This window comes from Pteropus vampyrus, unplaced genomic scaffold (assembly GCF_000151845.1).
Source record: "Pteropus vampyrus isolate Shadow unplaced genomic scaffold, Pvam_2.0 Scaffold6, whole genome shotgun sequence".
Classification (NCBI taxonomy): domain Eukaryota; kingdom Metazoa; phylum Chordata; class Mammalia; order Chiroptera; family Pteropodidae; genus Pteropus; species Pteropus vampyrus.
Window position 1 is genome coordinate 14,879,607 of NW_011888787.1, and position 22,685 is coordinate 14,902,291.

Here is a 22,685-nt window from a genome sequence, read left to right on the forward strand (position 1 = left end):
AGTGTACGACATGATTACAAATCATTCTTATTCAGAAATATAGATACAAAGGTCCTAAAAAATTGGGCAAGCCAAATTCAGCAAGGACTATGCTGATTTTACTCTAGGGAATCCAAGGATGGTTAAAATGAAGAAATATCAGTGTAAATCACCACATTAAGTGCATAATGCAGAAAAATCATACAATTTTATTAGTAGATATGGAAAACCATGCAATAAAATTTGATACCCACTTATGAATCAACCTCTTATCACATAGTAGATAAGAACTGCTTCAACGTGATTTAAATACACACACACACACACACATTTATATACACACATATATAACTATAGCAAACATCATTATTAATGGAAAAAATCTTGAAGGCATTTACTTTAGAATCAGAAATAATACAAGTAAAATTATAATGCATTTTCAGCCAGTTCAATAAGAAGTAAAATAAGGTAATAAAGTATAGCGATTGAACAAATGAGACAAAACTATCAATATGCACCCATGATAAGATTTTCTACAATAGTAAATCCCAAAGGGTCTATAAATTATTCAAAATAATTTAGAAGATTGCCAGATATAAGATAAATATGCTAAAGTAAAATATATTTATTTCTAGGCTCTAGCCATAAAGTTAGAAAATAAAACTTTTTTAATTTATAATTTATGATAAATACAAACAAAAAGTGAAGTAGTTAGGAATAAACTTATCAAAAAATGTAGAAGACCTTTTGGAAAAAGCATTTTTTAAGCTTATTACGAGATATCAAAGAAGACTTGAATAAATAGTGAGGTATCTGAAAAATTATTCTATTTTAAATCTTCTAGCTAGTTTTCTTTTAATTTCAGCTTAACTACCAGTTCCTCAGATAAGCCTTCTCAAGATACCATTTTTGTACAAAGTAGATTCTTTTTAGCTATCTCAGCCCACCGTTCATTTCCTTAACATTAATTAGAATTATTTGTCTATGTACTTTCTCGTTGAAATGCAAGCTGCACTACGTGGGGCCGCATATCTATCTTTTGACCATATATTCCCAGTGCTTTTACTAAGTGGGAATTTGATAAATATTTGTAGAATAAATGAATAATTTTAGAAAAGTAAAATATTACTAATGAATCTAGGTTTGTTTCCCTACTGGCTTTCTAAGGTTTATTTCTTTGCATTTTAAATACCACAGAAACTTAAAATATGCCTATACCTAACCCTAAAGGCATAAATCATCAAAATTTTTGAGCAAAACAAAACAATTTGAGGATAATAGCTATTCTTACTTAAAAATAATCTTCATTGTTTTCTTTTTAAAATGGCTTCTCTATTATTTCCTTTTATGGAATAAAATCAACCATTCAATCTATTTATTCAAATGCTAAAAATTTCTCTCCATAATCAGAAAAGCTGAGAAATTATCATTTCGAAAAGTTCTTGAAAATAATATACCTAAATAAAAAGATTTAGATTGTCACTCCATCAGAAGACAAAAGAAAATTCCAAAATTCAGTTTTAATCTGACAGCTACCTCTTCTTAACAAGTATTAATTAAATTGCAGGGGAGAAATAAGAGGGCTCTTAACAATAAAATTATATTATTTTCTGATCTGTGAGAGAGGTAAGATGTGTCTTAAGAAATTAGATGCTTGATTATACAAAGCTGCTCAGGCATACATGTGATTACTAAGTAGTACTTTTTTTTATATACTTCACAATGCATACTTTTCTTAAAAAGTAGAAACCTCTCTCTCTGAAACCCATTGCCTATTTTGTTATCCAAATGTAACTTGTTCAGTAAAACACAATGCTTTTTCTAAAAATGACAAACTGAGTCATAAAATGCCACAAATGTTGTTGACACATCCCCTTTCAAATCAGCATCTCCAACACCATTAACATCTCTTAAAAAAAGAATAACCACGATTTCCTATTACATCGGAAGCAACAGAAAGCCAGGTATTTAAATGGTCCCATTTTAGAAAATACAGCCTTCTCCTTTGAGTCCTCTGCACAACAGCAGCACAAAAAACATACATTCAACTAAAGAGAATTCATTTCTTTCTAGGTGCTTCAGTGAGTCTATTAATACATACCTTTCAAAAAGAATGATGTACCACCTTTAAAAAATCAAAGTCTCTTAACCCTCTACATACGATAATTTCTTGTATTTGATTCTGAAGAACATAATCTAAGCTTAGAAAAGCAATATGCTACATTATCATTAGATTGTACTGAGGTTAGAAAGTGTTTTGAAGCCAAAATCTAAACTTATTTATTTTACTGGCCTTCACTTGCTATACAATTTTCTGTCATGAAATATTTTTATTGTATTCAGTGCTTAACTGAACAACATCTCACACATTATCTCATTTAATTCTCACAATACACCTATAAGGTAAATATTATTTTTCCCACTTTACCAACAAGAAAAAGTAACCAAACCCAGGTTCTCTACCTTGTGAGCCAACTCCCAGGAAAAAGCTTACTTTCCAAAGCCTAGGAATATAATAAATCAAAATGTATCTAATTTAGAGATATGGCACTATGCTAGAAGAAAAACTACTGGTTCTATTCCTTGTGGAAATATGATTTTTTTTTTTTAGAAGTACTGTTTGGAAGATTCATACTTTAAATAATATGTTTTATGATACCATTATATATTCTCTAATATATTATTCTTTTATACTTTCTTTCTCTAGCTTATCAAAATTTTTACTGACACAAGCTCTAGATTTATAAACATTAATTCATCTTCAAAAAGTTTTTCTTCCAAGTAAGCATTATTTCTGCATGTTTGTGGATAAAGAATAATTAATGTCTGATTAAGGTTGCAGGTTAAGTAACAGTGAATCAAAGCCATTACCAGGCTTCAGACTCCCAGTGTGCTACTGTGCTAAGCACAATCGAATATTTATTGAGTGCCCGGGCAGGGCCAGGAGTGAAAGAGATGTGTAAGACAGACCCTCAGGACATATTTCTTATTAACAAAAAGTTTAAATTAATAGGAAATTGAATTTATTTTGAGTTCCTATGTAGGACAGATGTTTAAACTATTATATGTATGGTAGGCAAAATTCCACAAACCAAACCACAAATCCACAAGGACACCGTATGTAGAATTTCTTAAATTCTGAGAAGAAATGACTGGAATTTTAAACTACCCCTTTTACTCATCCATCTGTTACTTTTTCTGTTGCAGTTAAGACAGTGGAGAAAAATGTTCCTAGAAAAAGACACAGAGCTTGCAACCTTTCTCTAGAAAATCATCCATGACGACATTCCACTGCCTCTCTGTTTCTGCAGCCTTTCTCTGTCTTTGCCCTCCTTCCACCCTCGCCCACCGCCAGCAGACACAGGCCCTGTTCATTAAGACTGTAAGGTTATGTGTTCTTTTGCAAATCAATAAACCTTAATATGCAAGAACTCCCCTAAGCAAATTTCATGGGTAAAAATTTTGGAAGTGGTACAATTTTTCCACCTTTTTCAAATATCTCCTGACTAATTTTCTGGGTAAGTTAACACGAATCAGTTCAAGTCTGTGTGCACAACAGACATGCTGGTGTTTGTGAATCCCAAAAGACATAACCGAAAACATGGTTGTTGTTGTGTTTTTTTTTTGTCAAATATGTTGTTAAAAATGTATTGATCTTTGAGATGATTTGGGATATTTTACCTCTAGTTCTTGCTTTTTATTCCCTATTGGATTTAAGATGGCTTTCAAAATTATACTGTACAACTAGTTCAAAGACATTAAGTAGATAAAGACATTAGTGCAAAGGGAAAATAAAAGTAGGGAAAAAACAAGGCAAAGTCAGGGGTTAGGTATACTTAGCTGAGAATGGTGGCTCTTAACGGTCCAGTAACTAACGAAGTGTGAGATAAAGTGTAGGACAGCATCAGGTATAAAACTCAAGGTGTGTTACACACTGAAAACAAGCTAATGGCTCAGAAGAAGTTAATTCCTATTGCTGGTGCGTACCCATTAAGAAATTTCTCCAGAGTCCTCATAAAAAAAATATAACATAGTCAGTGCTGCTGATGCTTATCATAAAGAGATTTATGGTTTTCCTTCTTAAAATGTCTCTCAATATAGATCAGTAGTATAATACTAACTGTAGTTTGGTTAAAATAATTCTATGGTGTCCAAACACAACTTTTTGATAGTATGTATAAGTTCAGATACATTTTAAAGTACCCTTTCAATTGCCTAGAAGGGCTCACTATTCAGGTTAGGCTAATTGCTGCCTCATTTTTTTAAAAAAAACAATTTGAAGGTGTAACCTTCAAATTATATGCACAATATATAATTCAAAGAAAGTTCCTCTAATATTGTTGATAAAAATATTTACAATGCAACCCTGGTAAGGCACTGGGCTGAGTTTTTCTGCGCTGATTTAACAACATGGTAGGGAAGCTATTACCCACGACTTTTACAGTTAAGGAAACTAAAGCAAGGAGAATGTAAGTAACTAGACCAAAATCACAAAGGCGCACAGTGCTGTGGTTGAAATCACATGCAACTCTGTAATTGGGTTTAGGACCTTATACCAAACACTTTTCAAGAGACTGCTCTGCTAGGAAGTGCCAGGGGCATAAACATAAATGACAGAGGGGAAAAAGTAATACGGTAAGTTCCAAATAGAGATCCCAGGCTCAACAGACTCTTATTCATAGGGTAGATACGATTTTTTTTGCTAGTTAATCAAATATTTATTATTATCCTTTATGAGCCTATATAAATAGGAGCATGTGAATATTTTTTCCTACTGCACAAACCAATGATGCCCTGAGGAAGAGGCCTGCCAGTGAAGGTCTAGAGGGAGAGGAATCCTAGGCACTACCTGGTGCTTTGTTCTGGAAAGAGAGGCTGCCGAGGGCCTTCTCGGGTACAGCATCACTCATTCACCCACCCGAATAGACAGTAAAGAAGACGAGAGCAAAACAGATATTAGGGAATGAGGTATATATAGAAAGGAATAAATAAATTTGTAAAAAGGTCAGGGGAGAGAGAGAGGACAACAAATATCTGAGAAAACACAGAGGCATCCTCTGCCTTCTACCACAAAAATGAGCTGTGCCAATGTTATTTCTTTAAAGCTTAGAGAGAAGGTGATGCTGCTCTCTGCTCCAGATAGTCCACTACCAAGAACACTCGAAGATTAATAACCACTATTTGAGGATAAGAGTAAAATATTGGTTCAAAAATAGCAAGTCGCACAGAGCAAGGACCAGCTTGAATAAATTTGGTATCTGTTTGTATCTACTGAATGTGGCTACATGCAAATCCAGACTATAATGATCTTAGGAAAATGCATTTTTTTTTTTTTTTTTTTGCTCACATAAATACACTGCTAAACAGCTATGGCATTATATCTAGATCCAACTCTCAGATTCTGTGCACATATTGCTAAATGTCAGATGTATTCATATTCATTTATATTCGAATGCTGCTTTGAGTGGAAAACTATAAATCATCCATTCAAAAATAAAAATAAAAATAAAATTGATATGCAGCATTATTTAGCACCACAGATGAACCTTATTTATCTTACAGTTCAGCAGTGAAGTGAATAAGCATTTTCAAACAGAAGCTCTGACTCTGAAAACTTATAACTGCAGAAACCACAAGTTTCTCCAAATATCTGAGTTTTCCTCATAATCTACTTATTGTTACACCTTTATCTCCACAGTAAGAAATTCCCTTACTTCGACTGAAGAGTATCTATTTCATTGAATACCTTCTTTATTGGAGCACATAATACAACTCTCAATTTCTCTTGAAATATTTTATTATCTACACTTATCTTAATCATTCTGTATCAAGCTGTTTTTATAAATGCCTCATAAATGAAGAAGTGCTTTGAAAAAGTTGAATGAATTAATAAATAAATCTTTTAGTTCATCTTACTGATCCAGTTATCTACCAACAGCTAAAGTCCCTTTCCTCCTCCTCATCGGCCATTACTTCTCTGCTTCTTAATGTTGGAATATGACAAGAATCAGTCATGGGACCTCTTTTTTTCCTCTTCCTTTAGTGACCTCAACAAAATCTCATCTCTTCAAATACTGTCTATCTTCTAGAAACTCCCAAATATATATTTCCAGATGGAACTCTCCCCAATCTCTGGATTTTTTATATGGATTTTTATACTTAACTCCCTACTCAGCATCTCCACTTGGGTATCTGATAGGCACATCAGCTCTCTACGTCCAAATCTGATTTCTTCATCTTGCCCATTGAACCTGTTCTTTCCAGTCTTCTCCATCTCAGTTAATGCAAACTCCTACCTTCCAGTTGCTCAGTCCAAAAACCTCAGCATCGCCCTTGCCTCTCCTCCTTGTCCTCTCACAATCTATAATCCACCAAATAGTGAACCACTCTACCTTCAATATATACTCAGAATCTGACCACTTCACACCCCTTCCACCCTGGTTCAACCTATTATGTCTCACTGGGACAGTAAGAGCTAGTCTCCACCTCCCGTGTTCTCCCGCCCCATGCACACGCCACATATACATCACCTTTGTCTTTTCCAAGCACAGTAATTGTTTCATAACTTAAGTCTGACTGTGTTAGTCCTCTGTCAACTATTCTCCTCCTGTCTCACTGACACCAAACCTTATCAGGCCTTATGCGATCTGACCTCGTTTCTCACAACTCCTCGGCTTGCTCATTCCATTCTAGCAACACTGGTGTTGCTTGTCCTGAAGGTGCGGGCATACTTGCACTTTGCACTTACTGTTCCCTCTGCCTGAAATGCTCTTCTCCCAGGTGTTCTTGTGGTTCAAGACCTCACCTCTGTCAGGTTTTACCTAATCATCTTCTTGGTAAGACCTTCCCTGACCCCTATATTTTAAATTGCATTGCTCCCCAACACTCTCTCTTTTCCATACTTACCATATATGACAATAGTCTATAAATTTTAAGTAGTTCTTTATTTCTTATTGTCTCTGTCCACTGGAATGTAGGCCTGTCTTCCTGACCGCTGTCTCTCTGGCACTTGGAATAGTGTCTTTCACATGGGAGGTATTCAACATTGTTGAAAGGTTTTGTTGAATACTTCTACATTAAAAGTCATCTTATCATGACACAGAGTCGCACATAACCAATTTTTCTTCTTCCCCCTTTTATATAGTACAGTTCAGTTTATAAAGCCACTATCTGCTCTCCTTACAAGCTAGAAATGTTAAGAATCACTAACAGCTTGAAACATTGGCTGCCCCTCATTCTTCAAGCGCTAGGGAGTCATCTTCCACCTACATATATCTCAAATCTGCTCTCCTCTAGTACCACCTCTTCACAGTCCAGGCTCTCACTGGAGCCAGTCTGTCCAAAGAATAAAGTGCATATTCCTCATCCTGACCAGTAACAAGGGTCCCTTCCCATGTGACTGCAGCACACTTTACAGCCACATCCCTCGCCTCTCCCGTACTTTTCTTCACATCTACTCTACATGAAATATCCTCCTTGTTCCTCAAGGAACAATTCCTTGGTCATTTTACAGGGCCCATCTCAAATACTACTTCTAGAAAGTCATCAAAATAATAGCAGCTAACAACTACTGAGTGCTTCCAATGATCTAAATAATTTTCTTGTATTGTATCATTTAATCCTTAAAAAAGCCTATTAGAAAGGTACTAATAATTTCTCCAAACTACACATGATAAAATGAGGCCAAAGGAAGCTAAGAAATGCATCCTAGGATTTGAGCAAATGAGCTAGGATTTGCTCCTAGGTTCATCTAATTCCAAAGCCTAAATGACAAAACTTCAAATGAACAGTTAAACCAACCTTCCAATGAGAATTAAGACTTTACTGAGTTTAGGTCATTTTGAAACAATTAATATGCAGTAAAACACACAATTTTTGTGGGAACATTTGTGTGATGAGAAAAAGTAATGATAATGCCATTATTGCTAATTTAGAGCACATACGAAGCTACAGGCAAGGTAAAGACCAGAGCCTTGTATGCATGCCGCGAAGTCCACATAAAGGTCACCTGATGTGTCAACACAATCTCTGGAATGTTACATCACTGTTGTATTTCTACCCAATAATTATAACTATCCAAGTTTTCGTCCTTCTTGAGAGAGCTTCATTTCAACGACCTGTTCATTAGGAGTTGCTTTGCTGGGTTTGCATATAGCATCCCACCCAAAAGTGACTTTGATGGAGCCTCTGGCGGCAGCCCCAGTGGGTCTCCATAGAAATGGCCCCAGGGTTGTCTCCAGAGTGGCCCTGCTTGAGTTGCCATGGTAAACAACCAGGCTAGATTGCTATATTCAGTTCTCTGCCAGAGTCTCCATGGTGACTGCAAAGGATGGCTTCTTAGAAGGACCTCACAAGGGCACGTTTCTATGGTGACCCTATCCTGAATATTTCTAAGCAACTTCCCTTCGGTTGTTTTGTGACCGGTCATGGCAGGTTCACTTTGAGAGTAACCGTAGGAGGTTTCTCCCAAAGATACCATCATAAGACATAAGGATTTTAAAGTGAGGTCTGTAAACAAATAAATCACTTGAAAATGTAAATGGTGCCACTCACAAATCATTAAATTAGTCCCTATACATTTTAGGGAAGAGCTGTTTGGATGGGAAACAAAAAAATACTTGTAATGTCTCTGTTAACAAAGTGTCTGTTTCAAATCTTAATGAATTAAAAGTTTCTTACAGAATATAATGCAGATCATTGAAGTTTTAAATTTCTCCAATATCACAACATAGCTGCTAACTAGGTAAAAAATACTTTATAGTGGACTTGACACAGATAAAACAGAATCATGAATACAGATGGATCATTAGGTTATAGCGAGGTATCAAGGAAATTTTTACAGAGCAAAAGACAAAATATTTGCAAGTCAAATGAAAGAAAATGTGGTTTTTTAAGTTGAGTTGGGAAAGCCTAGCCATATTTGGGCCCCAGCTATTTTTTCCTGTGTTTTTGTGGTTGGAATAATCCCAACTACTCTTCCTTTCCATTTAAAATATGAATATAAGCCATTCTGAACAGATGCTTGGTTTTTAAGCCATTTTATTATTCTCCTGAAACTTTAAAATAATTTACTTTTTCTAGCATTTAGTCAAGGGCAAAATTTCATCTAATCTCTGATTTCAATACCTTTAAAATTATTTAACAAATAAAAAAATTCTACAGTTCAAAAGATACAACTTCTGTGTATATGCCCATCCTTTTTGTTCTTTCCAGTTGACTCTTTAAATTAAAAATACACACACACACACACACACACACACACACACACACACACACACACACACACACACACACACACACACACACACCTTACTGAATGCAAAAGGTTAATCTCGGGTTTCCTCTATTCTCATCTTGCGGTAAAAGCAAAGATGATTTTCTCCTCAAGCATTAGTTACACTGCTGCATTTTCTGTTATTCTCTCTCACAGATTCCAGTCTTCTACTCTGTCTACAGCAGCTCACTCCCCACCCACAGTCCATTCAGGAGAATGAACTTGAGTTAGACAAATACTGTCAAGAAAGATGAGGATAATTCATAGTCACTTTTTAGTGAAGTCTCAATGTTCTGCACAAAGTCTGATTTTGTAGACTTCTTGCTTCAAGCCTTCAATATATTTTTATGAATCACAGCAGTCACTGCAGTTTTCATTCGTTCATTCATTCACGAAATATTTACTGAGAGGCTGCCATGTACCAGGTACTGTTCTAGGGGCTGAGATACTTCAGGAAACAAAAGTTTCCTTCCCTTAAGGTCCTTTGACTATAGACAAGGAGAGAAAGAAGGATGATATAAAGAAAGCCAGTAAGGAAATCATATCTTATGTTAGAAAACAATTAAAGCGAGGGAGAAAATAAAGCAGGGAGGAGGCAGGCCGAGTCCCAAGTGAGGTTCAGATGGGGCTACAGTTCTACAAATTAACAGGGGGTGGTTTCAGTGACTCCCCTCCTCACCTGTCATGACTATACTCAATACTAATCTAAATCCTTAAATTAAAATAAAAAGGATTAAGAAAGTCTCTTTCATAGAGACTCAACGGAAATTAACCAAAGTAATAAGCAATTTTCCCATTTTATACTTGCTCTCTGAGAGACAACATGGTCTGAAGGGGGCCAGTGATGCCTTCCCCCCAATCCTACTTCTGTTTCACGAACTATATAAACTTGGCCAATTTATGCTCCACCTTCCAAACCTTTGCCTTGATTTTAAAGTGAGAATATTAATTCTAATCTGATAGTATTACTCTGAAAATATGCAAAGGTAATAAAATATAAATACTAAAATATTGTGTGTGATAATATCATGTCTGGAATTATAATATAATGTCTGGAACAAAAGAGTGTCCCTTTAGAACACTTCAGACAAAAAAGTGAGAAAAAAGATGAAAAAGTTGGGCAGAATGTTGGGAATTGATGAAGCCCAGTGATGGGTATACAAGTTCATTATATAAGTGAACCTATTTTTATGTTTGAAAATTCCCATTAAAAAAAAGTATTTTCAGAAAATGATTAAACTTGAAAACAAAGATATCTCTTCTTGTAAAAGTTTTTACAATAACTAGAAAAAAAGCGTATAGGAACATCAACTTATTTTGTATAAGTATCTTATAAAACTAGATAAAAACTGGATTTATATACTGAGTACTTACTAACCTTCTAGAACAGTGCCAGTTTTCATACTTTCTTCGAACACTCTAATTAAAAAAAACAAAAAACAAAAAACTAACCTCTTATTTCGTTCATTGTAACAGACAGAAAAGAAGAAAAGCATCATTGTTAAGCTTGCACACTCACTTTGTACCCAATGTATAATAGATATTGAGGGAGAAATTATAGTATCCTTTGTTGAATGTTTAAAAACAAGCATGTAAGGAGCTCTATATTGCTAATAAAATTTTTATATTAAAAATTCTATATGATTATATAGAGAAACTTAAAAACTTACCAGATCAGCATCTGCCTTTTTATAGGTCAAAGCTTCGACTTTGGAATCCAGTTCTGCTTGTATTTGGTCTCTTCTTTTCATAACACCCTTTGTATTAAAACACGAGGATTTAATAATCTTTGAATAACAAAAATATACTTTTCAAAATATAAATAGCATCTCTTACCCAAGCTGTCGTTCATTTGGGGATATAATGACTTAAATTTTTTTTTTTTAATCTCTAAAAGCTACACTGAAAGCAAGTATTTATTTATTTTTTCATAAATCCTTTAGTATTAGTTTTCCCAATGCACATGTTACTGGTTTAAGTATTTTATGCACAACTTTTGATGAAGCACTCTAAGCAAATACAGTATTTTAAAAAGAGAAAAGAACAAAACAAGTAAAAAATCAGTGGGAGCACTGAAAATATATGCTAAGGCATAATCCGATTGCAGTTAAGAGGTCACATGGACCACATACCTGAAAATATAATCAATATCTGACTCCAAAGGTACAGTTAATCAGTCAAGTACAGTGGAGAATCAATATTTAAGAGTGCATTCACATCTTAAGATTTTATTTTAGCTTAAAATATACAAATATTAATCAATTAGCCAAGCTTTTGATGAGAAATCATGGTCTCTTCTCTGACTGACAGGAGTTCCATCTCATTTTCTTGAATAATCATGATTTTAAGTTTCAATGTCATTAAACTTAACGTACCCTTGTGAAGGAAACTGAGTGCAGAGTTCATCTATATCTTTTATAATGTATGCTACTCTTTTACAACGTCTTTCCCTTGGTGACTCACTTTTCCTCTGAGATATTCTACTTAGGCTTTGTGGACAAAGACTCTTTTTATCTGTATTCATCTTTCACTGGTTTTCACAGTATTAACTGAATAATGAAATTGTAATAATGAACACAAGTGGCCTAAACAGGCTAAGGAAAAAATAAAACTGACTCTGAGTAGACACACAATTCAAGCAGGGAGAGTGGAAGTACAGATACAAGAGAAGGGCCTTAATGAGATACAAGTCTTTGGGATGTCTTCAGAGGAAGGGAAGAACCTAGACACAAATTAGTTACATGGAGGCCACATAAGATGGCTCTATAGTATCTGAGTGAGAACTGAGAAGCCTTAAGGATAAAAGGCATCCCGAAAACTACCCAGTCTAGTTTTGTGCCGGTGGAACCACTCTCGAAACATTCAAAAGAGATTAACATTTCTCTCATTTTCTAAGAAATAAATAGAAAATTCAACTAATTATCACAAATTCATTTATATTTACTTCAATGTTTAATTACCACTGATGTCAGGAACCCGTTCCTTTCTCCAGCCCAAATGACAAACACTACAATTTTATCCCATTTTTTTAGGGTCTGTTTCCATAAATATGAACTACCATGCTTCATACAGGTAGAAATATTTTAGATAAGAGATTGCTTCAGAAGACAACTAGTAAAAATTACAGAAATGTAATAATTTTGTCGAGGCATATTCTTTTTATTATTTTAGCTCACATTAAAGGAAACATTCCAATATAAAACAGAACCAGAACTGTAACATAAATGCTACTGATTATACCCTAGGAGTCTACAAAATGATACAATAAAATAAGAACCTAAAAAATAATTCTTTCTAGCTGCTATTATAATTTTTCCACACCTTAATGATACGTGATTTAAATTGCATAACTTCCATCTTGACATAATATAGAGGAAAATACATCTAATAAGGGAAAAAATATACTTTTTTTAATGATACAAATCAGATCTTTTTGAATAGCAACACAGAGAGGAAATCAATAATGAAGTAAAACGATGGAATACAGCCAAAGAAACTGATGAAGATAAGGAGGAGACTTCTCAACAGTGAAGCGTTAGAGACCTTTGGGAAGCGAGAAAGGTGTGTTTGTAGAGGACCCCAAAAAAGTCAAGTAGCGGCAGAAACCTGAAATATCCACAGAGTATGTAATGGCTGTGAAAAGAAAACCTAAATACGATAAACATAAAAGAAGCAGATCTTATGCTGAAAGGCTAAGAGAGCTTTTCCTACCAAGACAGAAACAAAATTAAAAAAAACAATCCTCCCAAATCAAGAGTACATGAAAACTGAAACCAGACATGGCTCCAATTATAAATGGCAGATGAAATGGGGTATATCTGAATGTAAGCTGAGTCCTTCCCAACCGCCACCCTGAAACACTGAAACCTGAGGGTACCAGATTGACTGTGCAAGGTCCTGTGAGCAGAGGATAACACCGGATGAAGAACATTAGCTTTGCAGATAGCATTGCTAAACCCCAAATATCCGGAAACATTAACTTGAACTGGGGAGTTTAAAAGCAAAACTATGATATAAGAAGAATAAAAGCCTTTTCAAATAGGGAAAGAAAACCTTTTTAATTCAAAGGATTTCTTTTTAGAAGCATCCAGAGGCAGAACAAACAGCAAGGTCCTACTCAAGGATTTCTACACAATGATACTAAATATATTGGTGGATCAAATGTACTACCTGGAAGCGGAAAGCAACTCTTCCATGAAATTTCTAAAGCACTAAAAATTTTAAAGCAAAATTTTAAAAGGTTGAAAAACTAATCATATTTCCTATGTAAATCTTGGCGGAGGATGTTTCGGAACTATGTATAATCTTATAAATTGCTGTTGTTAATGTTGAATATTTCTGTCTTTTATTAATGCATTCTTCCGCTCGTCGATTCATTGGTGCAGTGAACAAACATTCATTGAGCATCTACGTGCAAAGCATCCTGCTAAGATAGGAGGAGAGTGGTGAAAAACAAATAGAAAACTGAATTTATAAAGCTTATTAATCAGGTTAGGGACTAAGTTAAAAGTGCAATTAGGTGTTCTTACCATCAGTATTTCACTATACAGCACATACTCATGTACGACAGGAAGCAGGGCCTCTGAGAGTCCAGACATCCGTTTTTCAGTGGCCTTACAGCAGGTGTCTATGCAGCTGGCAACACCACTCAGAGTATCAGCCAGATCGTCTTCTGACGCTGACCACAGAATATGAATCGGGCCATATTCCCTCATTTCATCAAAATAGTCTAAAAAAAATAAGTAATTTATAGATGTTTTTAAAATCCCTGTTTATAGACAGAATGAAACATATTTCTAATTGTTCTGCATATGTTCTTATACACGACCATAAGAAATCAGATATCCCCTCTCATTAAATTAACCAGTCATCCCAGTCTGCTCAGGTTACTCCTTGAATGACTACTGTCCAGGTGTAATCAATAATAGCAAATTCTTTCATTCTCAAAAGTGTTCTGGCTTGGAAAATAAATTATTATAATCACCATGTCTATCATGGACTTCTACCTACCAAACACACTACATCTGAGTGTCTCACAGGTAACATATGCAAACAAAACTTGTCTTCTCTCTCCCCTTCTCCTGATGACTTATCCTAGGTAATGGTAATTGCTTCCCATAATCTAAGCGAAAAGTCTGGGGTATATCCTAGACTCATACCTGCACAGAGCCAGTCAATCGCCAATTCCAATATTTCTTAATCTTTACTATCCTTTCTCTCCTTCCCTCTCTCCCCTCACTCATCCATACATTTATCTACCTACCTATCTACCTAACTACCTAACTACCTAACTACCTAACTACCTACCTGTCTATATACTCTCACCTCCACTGTCATCAGCATCTCTAATATGCACTACTGCAAAGGACTTTTAACTATTCTCCCTCTTTCCCTTTTTGTCACAATACATAAACATTGATGCTTTGTAACTATGTTAGAAAGTCCTTTATGATCAGTCCCTACCTTGCCTCTCCAGATCTACCTCTTGAGAGTCTCTTCCAAAGATATTTTAATTTAAGCCAAAATAATTGTTCTTTCATTAATATCTAACTCAAACACTGTACATATCCCTCTGTCTTATCCTCTATCATTTCTAACATCGGCCAAATTTCTAATCCTTTAAATAGTAGTGTAAATAAATCTCTTCTGATTCTGTTCCAAAGGATTTTTTGATGCTTTGTCCTCAATGAGCCTATCATAATTTTATACTTCTGTTAAAGCCTATTATAAATTTATACTTCTATTATCTCACCTTATTATGATTGCTAGGATAACTGACATACTCCTAGGCCATATGCTCCTTAAAACAGGAGCTGAGTCTTATTTTTTTTAATCTCAAAGTCTGAATCACGATGTGTTCAATAAATATTTTCACATCAGTGAAAGAATAAATGAATAACAAAAGACTAGTCAACGTAGGCTATTTACCCAAAAATTGGATTTCATTTTAAAATCTGAACATTTTTACATTCATATTATCAACTTTCAAAAATAGATACTTGTTTTTTTTTTTTATGGTAGAGAATGTATAAGCAGTGAGAATTTTCTGTCTAATATTTACATGAATAAAACTAAATTCTCTATATTTAATCATCTTACTACTCAGCAGGTAAGTTGTAATGTCATATTGCTCTAAATTAAACTATTAAAATTTCAAAAGTTTTTATGACTAAGTAAATTGAAAAAATATTAAAAAAATAAAAACTATGGAACTATTAGTTGTCACCTAATGAAGGTAATAGGTTTAATAACCATTACAGCCCTTCTAAATTATACCCTCCTAATCTTGTATTTTAAATAAATGGCCATACTAAACTATTATTTCTAGAAAAGAAAATGTTCTCCTTTATTTCTTTTCTCAATTTTTGTATACATTGATGTGTGCCATTTAACCTGCGCAATATTTATTTTTATCAATAATAAAACATAGGGCTTCCCTAATATTCTAAACTGTGCTTACGCAGCACTCAAATCACATTTGTATGCAAACACTTAATGAAGTGCACTGTAGTTTGTCTGTTAATATGTTCCCCCCACCAGGCTAAGAGCTCGAGGACAGGCACCATCTTATTCCCTCTCTAATCTCGAGCACAGAAAAGCAGCACATGTGCTCAATATAAACTTACCAAATAAACCAGGAACCACTTCCGCCGCCCCCCAAAGACAAAATCAAAGAAGAAAATGAATAAAAATATAAAAGAGAACTCACTAGTTATGGTAATCAAATTCTTTGATTTGAATATGAATAAAATATCTATACAGCTTAGATAGTGGGCTTTACATTCTAAAAACCAAAAAAAAAAAAAAAAAAAATCCCACAAATTTAGGTCAATGGCATTCACTGAATGGAAATGAGAGCTCAAATTTATTTACAAAGTCTATCACAAAATCAAGTTTTCTTTCTGAGGATTTCACAAACATGAGAGTATATCAAAGGCTTAAACTGTTCTTTTGCACAAGCAAATATAAAATACGTGAATATTTTTAAAAACTCTTAAGTATCAAGAGTTTCCAGGAGCCTCTCTGAATTGCTATCCCACTTAACTATGCATCAAAAATCTACTTAACAGAATTGGAATCACAGAACCTAGTTAAAACAATTAGCTTCTTGAGATTAAAAAAAAAAAAAGACAAATAGTAAGTGCAAGATCAGACCAAGAAGGCTTGAAAGAAACTATTAAACTATGTTCAGTCACAACAATGACCTCTAAGTGCCAATTATTAGAAAATAAAGAGCAATGCATATTTGGCTATAACAAAATTTATATTAATTTATTTTTAAGACATTGAAAAGATTTTAATTGAGCACCTGCTATGTCTTAGGTGCTATCTAGATACTAGAAATATAGCAAAACTTTTCCGTTTTTGTCCTGATTGAACTTATAGTTTAATGGGGAACACTGACGAAAAAAAACAAACCATAAATATACAGACTGTAAGGAGTTCATTTCTAAAACCAATTTATATCAGGAAATACATTTTCTGACTTAGCCATCTCTGTTTAATATAAGTAAATGTAATTAGAAAATTAGCAAAAAGTCATCATGGAATTTGAAAAAAGCTACCATGGAACAAAGTTGAACTTGTAAACTAAAAAAAAAAAAAAAAAAAAAGGTAAAGAAATTAAAGAAAGAAAAGAAAACAGTACTAGAAAAAATAAAGAAAGAGACCTATTTTCTAATATATAAATCTCTCAGTCATGCTTGAACAGGCCTAATATCGAATACTTGTTTCCCCCAAAGTCACTAGAAAATGTGGAAACCCTATTTCCTGAAACGTCACTTCTTTAATTTTTAAGCTATGGTCCGTGTTGAACATTTGAGACCAACTTCGTGCAACTACATCCAACATCTTCAGCTCAGAGCTTACTTTACCACTATTATTTATAAATGGGAAAAAGAATGGGTAGTGATTGATTAGAACAAATGGGGACGGGACATGGCTACCTTCAGAATCATTAAGAATCAGAAATTTTCACAATACATCTGGACATAAACCATATTTTAAAGCTAAAATTCTAACTTAATGTTAAGTAATCTTTCACATGAGTTTGGAACATGAGTTTAGAAGTCACCATTCGGTCCCAACAGCAAAGAAAATGCTGAACGAACTGAAAAATCAACGGCTTTTCTTGGAACTGTAAGAGAGAGGAGGACACAGGACAAACGAATGCCCCCAAGACTGGAAAGACAGACAGGCAGATACAAGGAACTGTGCCTTTACTGGAGCACAGACTCAAGAGCAGAAGCCGCGTCCGGGACCAGTGCTGGGGTAGGGAGACTGAAGTTGTAATTGATAACCTGCTGAAGGCTCAGGTCAGGGTAGACACGTCTATAAGGTAACAACTCCAGGGGGACCTAGTCATGGGAACTCCTGCAAGATTGTGAGATTTACCCGCAAGGGCTTGACTAGGTTCCCACAGCAGGGAAAGGGAAAATGAACCATTTTGAAATAACCAGAGCACTCCATTCTTCTTAACAGGGGGAAACCAGTCAACCAGAGCCTAATCTGTTGGGGTATTATCAGAGCCTAACTGACCTGGAGGAAGGAAATATCCAAATCCAGCCCACTCTGGCCATCCCGTCCCAACAGAGGGGCAGGGGATAGGGTGAGTTGCCGAGAACCTTTTGTGAAGTTCACAGTCCAGAGGCACAGACTAACTAAAAGATTGAAACCTAATTATAGGAGTATAGAATATTTCCCCTCTCCACACATCTTACCACCACATTACTAAAGGCCTATCTACACGATTCCTTTTACCCAGTACATGTGTCTGGCTATCAAGAAAAAATTGTAAGGCTTACTAACAGGCAAAAAAGCACAATCTAAAGGGACAGGGCAAGTCTCAAAACCAGACATGGCAGGAATGCTGGAATTGTCAGACCAGGAATTTAAAGTAACTGTGACTAATATGCTAAGCGCACTAATAGATAAAGTAAACCACATGCAAGAACAGATGGGCAGCGTAAGTGGAGAGATAGAAATCCCAAGAAAGAATAGCCACCTCCCCCCCGCACCCCGCCGCCACCAAAAAAAAATGTTAACTTAAGGTCTTACTACACTAGCAAATGTGAAGATCCATCAGAAATAAAACAACTTTAAAATCACATTTCAATTAGTCTACATACCCCTTTCTTCCTTGTAAATCCTCTGAGATATTTTATCTATCAAATTTATTTTCTGGCTAAATATTTCAATAAAGTCATTCATTTCCATGAACTGCTGGGGGCGGCTTTTAACTCCTCTCATTGACAGTGCAACAGCTCTGACTGTCTGCCCCATCTTGCTGAGTAATCCGGGCCCTTGTTTCTTGTGAGACGAGAGTTCCTAGAAACGAACAACAAAAAAAAGAAATATTTGTGGTCGAGCAAACAACATTGTAAAGCCCAACAAAAAAAGAAACCTAATTAGAAGGATAAAATGAAGATAAAAATGTTTCATGCATTTTTTTTTTCATATTAACTTAAAGCAGATGAGTTTTATTAGGGTATAGTCCTTCTCAGTCTCAGTCTCCCCGATAATATTCCTTTTCAAAGTACTCATGTATAACATGTATCCATGTTTCATCAGAGCATGGATCTTTAAAAGAATAAGGTTTATAGACATAAACATGCTTAGGAAGATACTGAAGAACATAGGACAACAGGAGGTGCCATCTACATTTTATGTTAGGAACTTAATGGAAAAAAAATGACTGAGAGAAGATTTCTCAGGGTATAAACTACTCCTTGGGGAAAAAAAGGGAAATTCTTTAGTTTTAATGAGAGCGAACATGTATTGAGAGCTTAATATGTTCCAGGCACCATCCTCTCATTTTTATATACATAATCACAATAACAGTATGAGGTAGGTTCTGTTATTAACCTCATGTTATGGAAGAAAATAGAGGCACAGGAAGGCTAAGGAGCTTCTCAAGGTCCAAGAGCAATTAAGTGGTGGACCAGGACCTGAGCCGTGGCAGTCTGACTCCAGAAGATGCACAGCTAAGCACTAGCTGGCTCTGTCTTCTTAAGGCCACGAGGATAGTGTGTAAATAGATACCCCCTGACCACAGCTCCTTAACCAACCGAAGTGGGTAAACTGTGACACCCCTTCACTGGCTGGGTGGCTGTAGAGAAAGATTTTTAATAAGATATGTAACTAGCTTTTTCATAGTCAACCTAGGAGGGATAGCTACAGAGTTGAAAAATAGAAAAAAAAATGCTTTTAAAAGATACACTACCACAGAAATATCCTTTCAGAAGTATGGCATATTAAAAAAGAACACCAAGAAGGAGGACAAGGGATTCTGATGATGGCTGTAGCATTTGTGGGAGCATAGGTGTGGGATCAAATAAAAGTTGAAGAGTAATAAACAAGAAAACAAAATCTCTATATAAAACAAGGTTGACTATTAAATCGCAGATAAAAATATTATTGCATATTATCTACTCAAATATTAAATAACATATCATCTTTCTCCAGTTTTTTTCTGAATATCTTATACAAAATTACATATATATGTATGTATACACACACACACACACACACACACACACACACACACACACACACACATATAATATGTTTATTTCCAAATCAGTATCAATATGGAAATAATAACATATGCCCTGCTCGACCAGGCAACACATCTATCCAGGAGTGCTACAGCATCATTTGATAGAGTAAACATTATCAGAAACAGAACAAGCCACAACTGCCAAGCTGTTCCTGCAACTGTTGACTACAGAGATTCTTTCTAACAGTTTCTAAGGTTCTGGAGTCGGGCCACAAATTCATTTCACATAAGTCACAATGGGCTGCCAGATAGTAGGCCTATCCGTCAAGATTAAGATGATCCATTTTTTAGCTTCTATCATTTTGGCAGAAACTGAGAGAGATAAAATTTAACATTAGTCAGTAATTGTTTCATAAAGACTGTTCTATCCATTATCTTTCTTGATGAGCTACATCTTCACAGGACAAAAGAAAAAAGAAGAACATATAAGGTTTCTGAATTAAAAATTAGAGCTCCCCCGAGTAGGTAATTAAAGGAAAAGTAAGGAAATTGTATTGTCTATCCAGCTATCCATCAACAATTCAACCACCCATCTACCTATCCACTTAATAAAGACTTTTATCCTAACTTGAAAAGCCCTAACTTAAAAATCCATTACTACTCAAAATAGTGTCAATAAAAGAACTATATTTGTATATGTTCACTATGGGCTGTGTATTCAAGGAGTATTCTGACATTTAAAAAAATAATCAGCTATTAAGAGAAATGAGTATGTAATCATGAGAAAGATACAAGATTCCTATAATATTTATATGTAGATTTGATACAAGATACAAGATTCCTATAATATTTATATGTAGATATAAATCTTAAGGATATCTCTCTCTCCAATGTATAAATATCCATCTTGATACAAGGACACTGCTGCCTGATTTATAAAGGTAAAGAAGAGGAAGTGTACGACCTACTATACATATAGATACTAAAGGATTATATGAGTAAAAATAAAAATTCTTTACCCAAGCTTGTACAGTAAGAAAAATTTTGAAGTCTTCATTAAATGTTAAAGTTGGATGATCAGCAATTCGGTTCAAAAACTTCTGCAATGCCTTCCTGCGTGTCTCAATGAAGTCATCGTTAAAGCGTTCCACCATTCCTCTCACTATAAACTTTTCTGGCAATGGCTGAGGCAAAAAAAAAAAAAAAAATTACAACAGTATCAGAATTACGTGGCACAGGATTATAAGAAATGCTACACTTTTCTTTTTTGGAAGACTATCTGAACATGTAATTATTTCTTATCAAAATAATTTTTTAAAATTCACAATGCTAAAACCAAAAATGGCAAAATTTCAACATATTACAGCAGTTAAAAAAAAACAAGTCTGTACATACATTAAAAAGTTTAAAAACAAATGTTTCTAGGATAAATGAATTACACTGAATATAAAGGTCTGAAATTTGGTTTTAGGCATTCTAACGATTCACAATATAAAATGGCAGCTAGTCTATGAAAAAAAAAATGTAAACTTACTGGAATAATGAGAGTGGGGTGTGCTTCTTCAAGTTTTCCTTTTAACCAAAGGAAATCTTGATAACGTCTCCTAACTTCAAAGTCACTGGAGTCAAATTCCCCACGAGATGTCTAAAGAAAGTAGGAAAAAATAACAGCACGTGCAGTAGAAGACAGAAGACATTTGCTTAATGTTATTTTCGACATTCTAAATTAAATGGTCTCTAAGAAACATTAACAAATTCTAATTATTCAGTGTTTGTCAGCCTGTACTTTTTTTTTGCAGTCATCAATTCATGTAGCAGATGAAACAAAGCAAACTTTCCAGTATTTCCAGAAAGAAAGCAAACATCATGCTCAAATTTAAAACCCTAACTGAAAAATCTGTCTTAGAGCAACCATCTGCCTTCCACAAGATTTTAACTACTATTATCTTTGGCATCACTTTCCTGCTAATGAGAAAGTGTGTTCTGAATTTAGGTTTCAAATATATTTCTTTTCTCAAGATGATCAGAATTCAGAATTTAAGGAAAGTCCTATTATTGCAATTTGGAAAATAACCTGAACATATCTGAGAAAAATGTTTTCCTGAAATGTACTCAAATGAATTGCTTTGCTAAAATTTGCTTTTAGTATATGAAAATTATAACATTTTACAAAATGATTTTACTGCTATTTTAAAAATGTTATTAATGGAGATTTAATGTGAAAAGAAAATCTTTATGTCACCCTCAAGGAATTTTATTTTGAATTATATACCTTAACTCCTAAAAATTAAGCGAATATATGAAATATCTATTCTTAACAATCCAAAAAATCTATGCCAACACATATGACAAGAACGTGGGTACAATACCAACCTTACTTCTATTGCCTGAATCCTAAGCCAAATACAAAAATAGACTAATGCATAAGCACCTCTCATAAGAAAACAGTCACTTCCACCAATATCTTATTTAACTGAATTTTTGCATTTAAAAATTATACACAGTGATATTAAGGTTGAGGTTTTCCTGGAAGAGTATAGATGGAATAACACATTGCATACATATTTCACACTCGCCAGAAATATCAATCACCCACGCAAACACAATTGTAAAATTAAGCAGTTCGAGTCATAAGATGCAATCTTAATTGTCATGAAATAAGGCTGACATTAGCTGTACTTTCCAAGGTTTATTCTTTTGAAGTGAATGTTTAGAGCATCATACAATGTACCTTCGTAAACCATTTCCTTTTCAGTGAGAAAAAGCAGAGGTAAGTGAGATGCATATATCTAAAGAATTAAATGTTCACAAAACACTACAAAATCTTAAATATTATGCAAAATGGTACATGTTATAGAAATGGTAAAAATAGAAAAACTAAATCTAGTAGAAATAGTATAAGAATTTATATATGGTTGATATGTGTACATATAT

The 22,685-nt window shown here is 34.5% G+C and overlaps 1 protein-coding gene across 2 annotated transcripts in view; it reads right to left on the reverse strand.

Moving 5' to 3' along the window:
- The window catches only part of SNX7 (sorting nexin 7), a 46,162-nt gene that overhangs the window by 20,176 nt on the left and 3,301 nt on the right, over nucleotides 1–22,685 (reverse strand). For both annotated transcript variants that reach the window (XM_011368544.2, XM_023536385.1), the window contains exons 2-6: nucleotides 21,286–21,396; nucleotides 20,771–20,935; nucleotides 18,382–18,580; nucleotides 13,783–13,982; nucleotides 10,924–11,010 (exon numbers count right to left, since the gene is read on the reverse strand). In XM_011368544.2, the coding sequence (XP_011366846.1) occupies nucleotides 10,924–11,010; nucleotides 13,783–13,982; nucleotides 18,382–18,580; nucleotides 20,771–20,935; nucleotides 21,286–21,396 (762 nt within the window). The remainder of the gene's footprint in view (nucleotides 1–10,923; nucleotides 11,011–13,782; nucleotides 13,983–18,381; nucleotides 18,581–20,770; nucleotides 20,936–21,285; nucleotides 21,397–22,685) is intronic.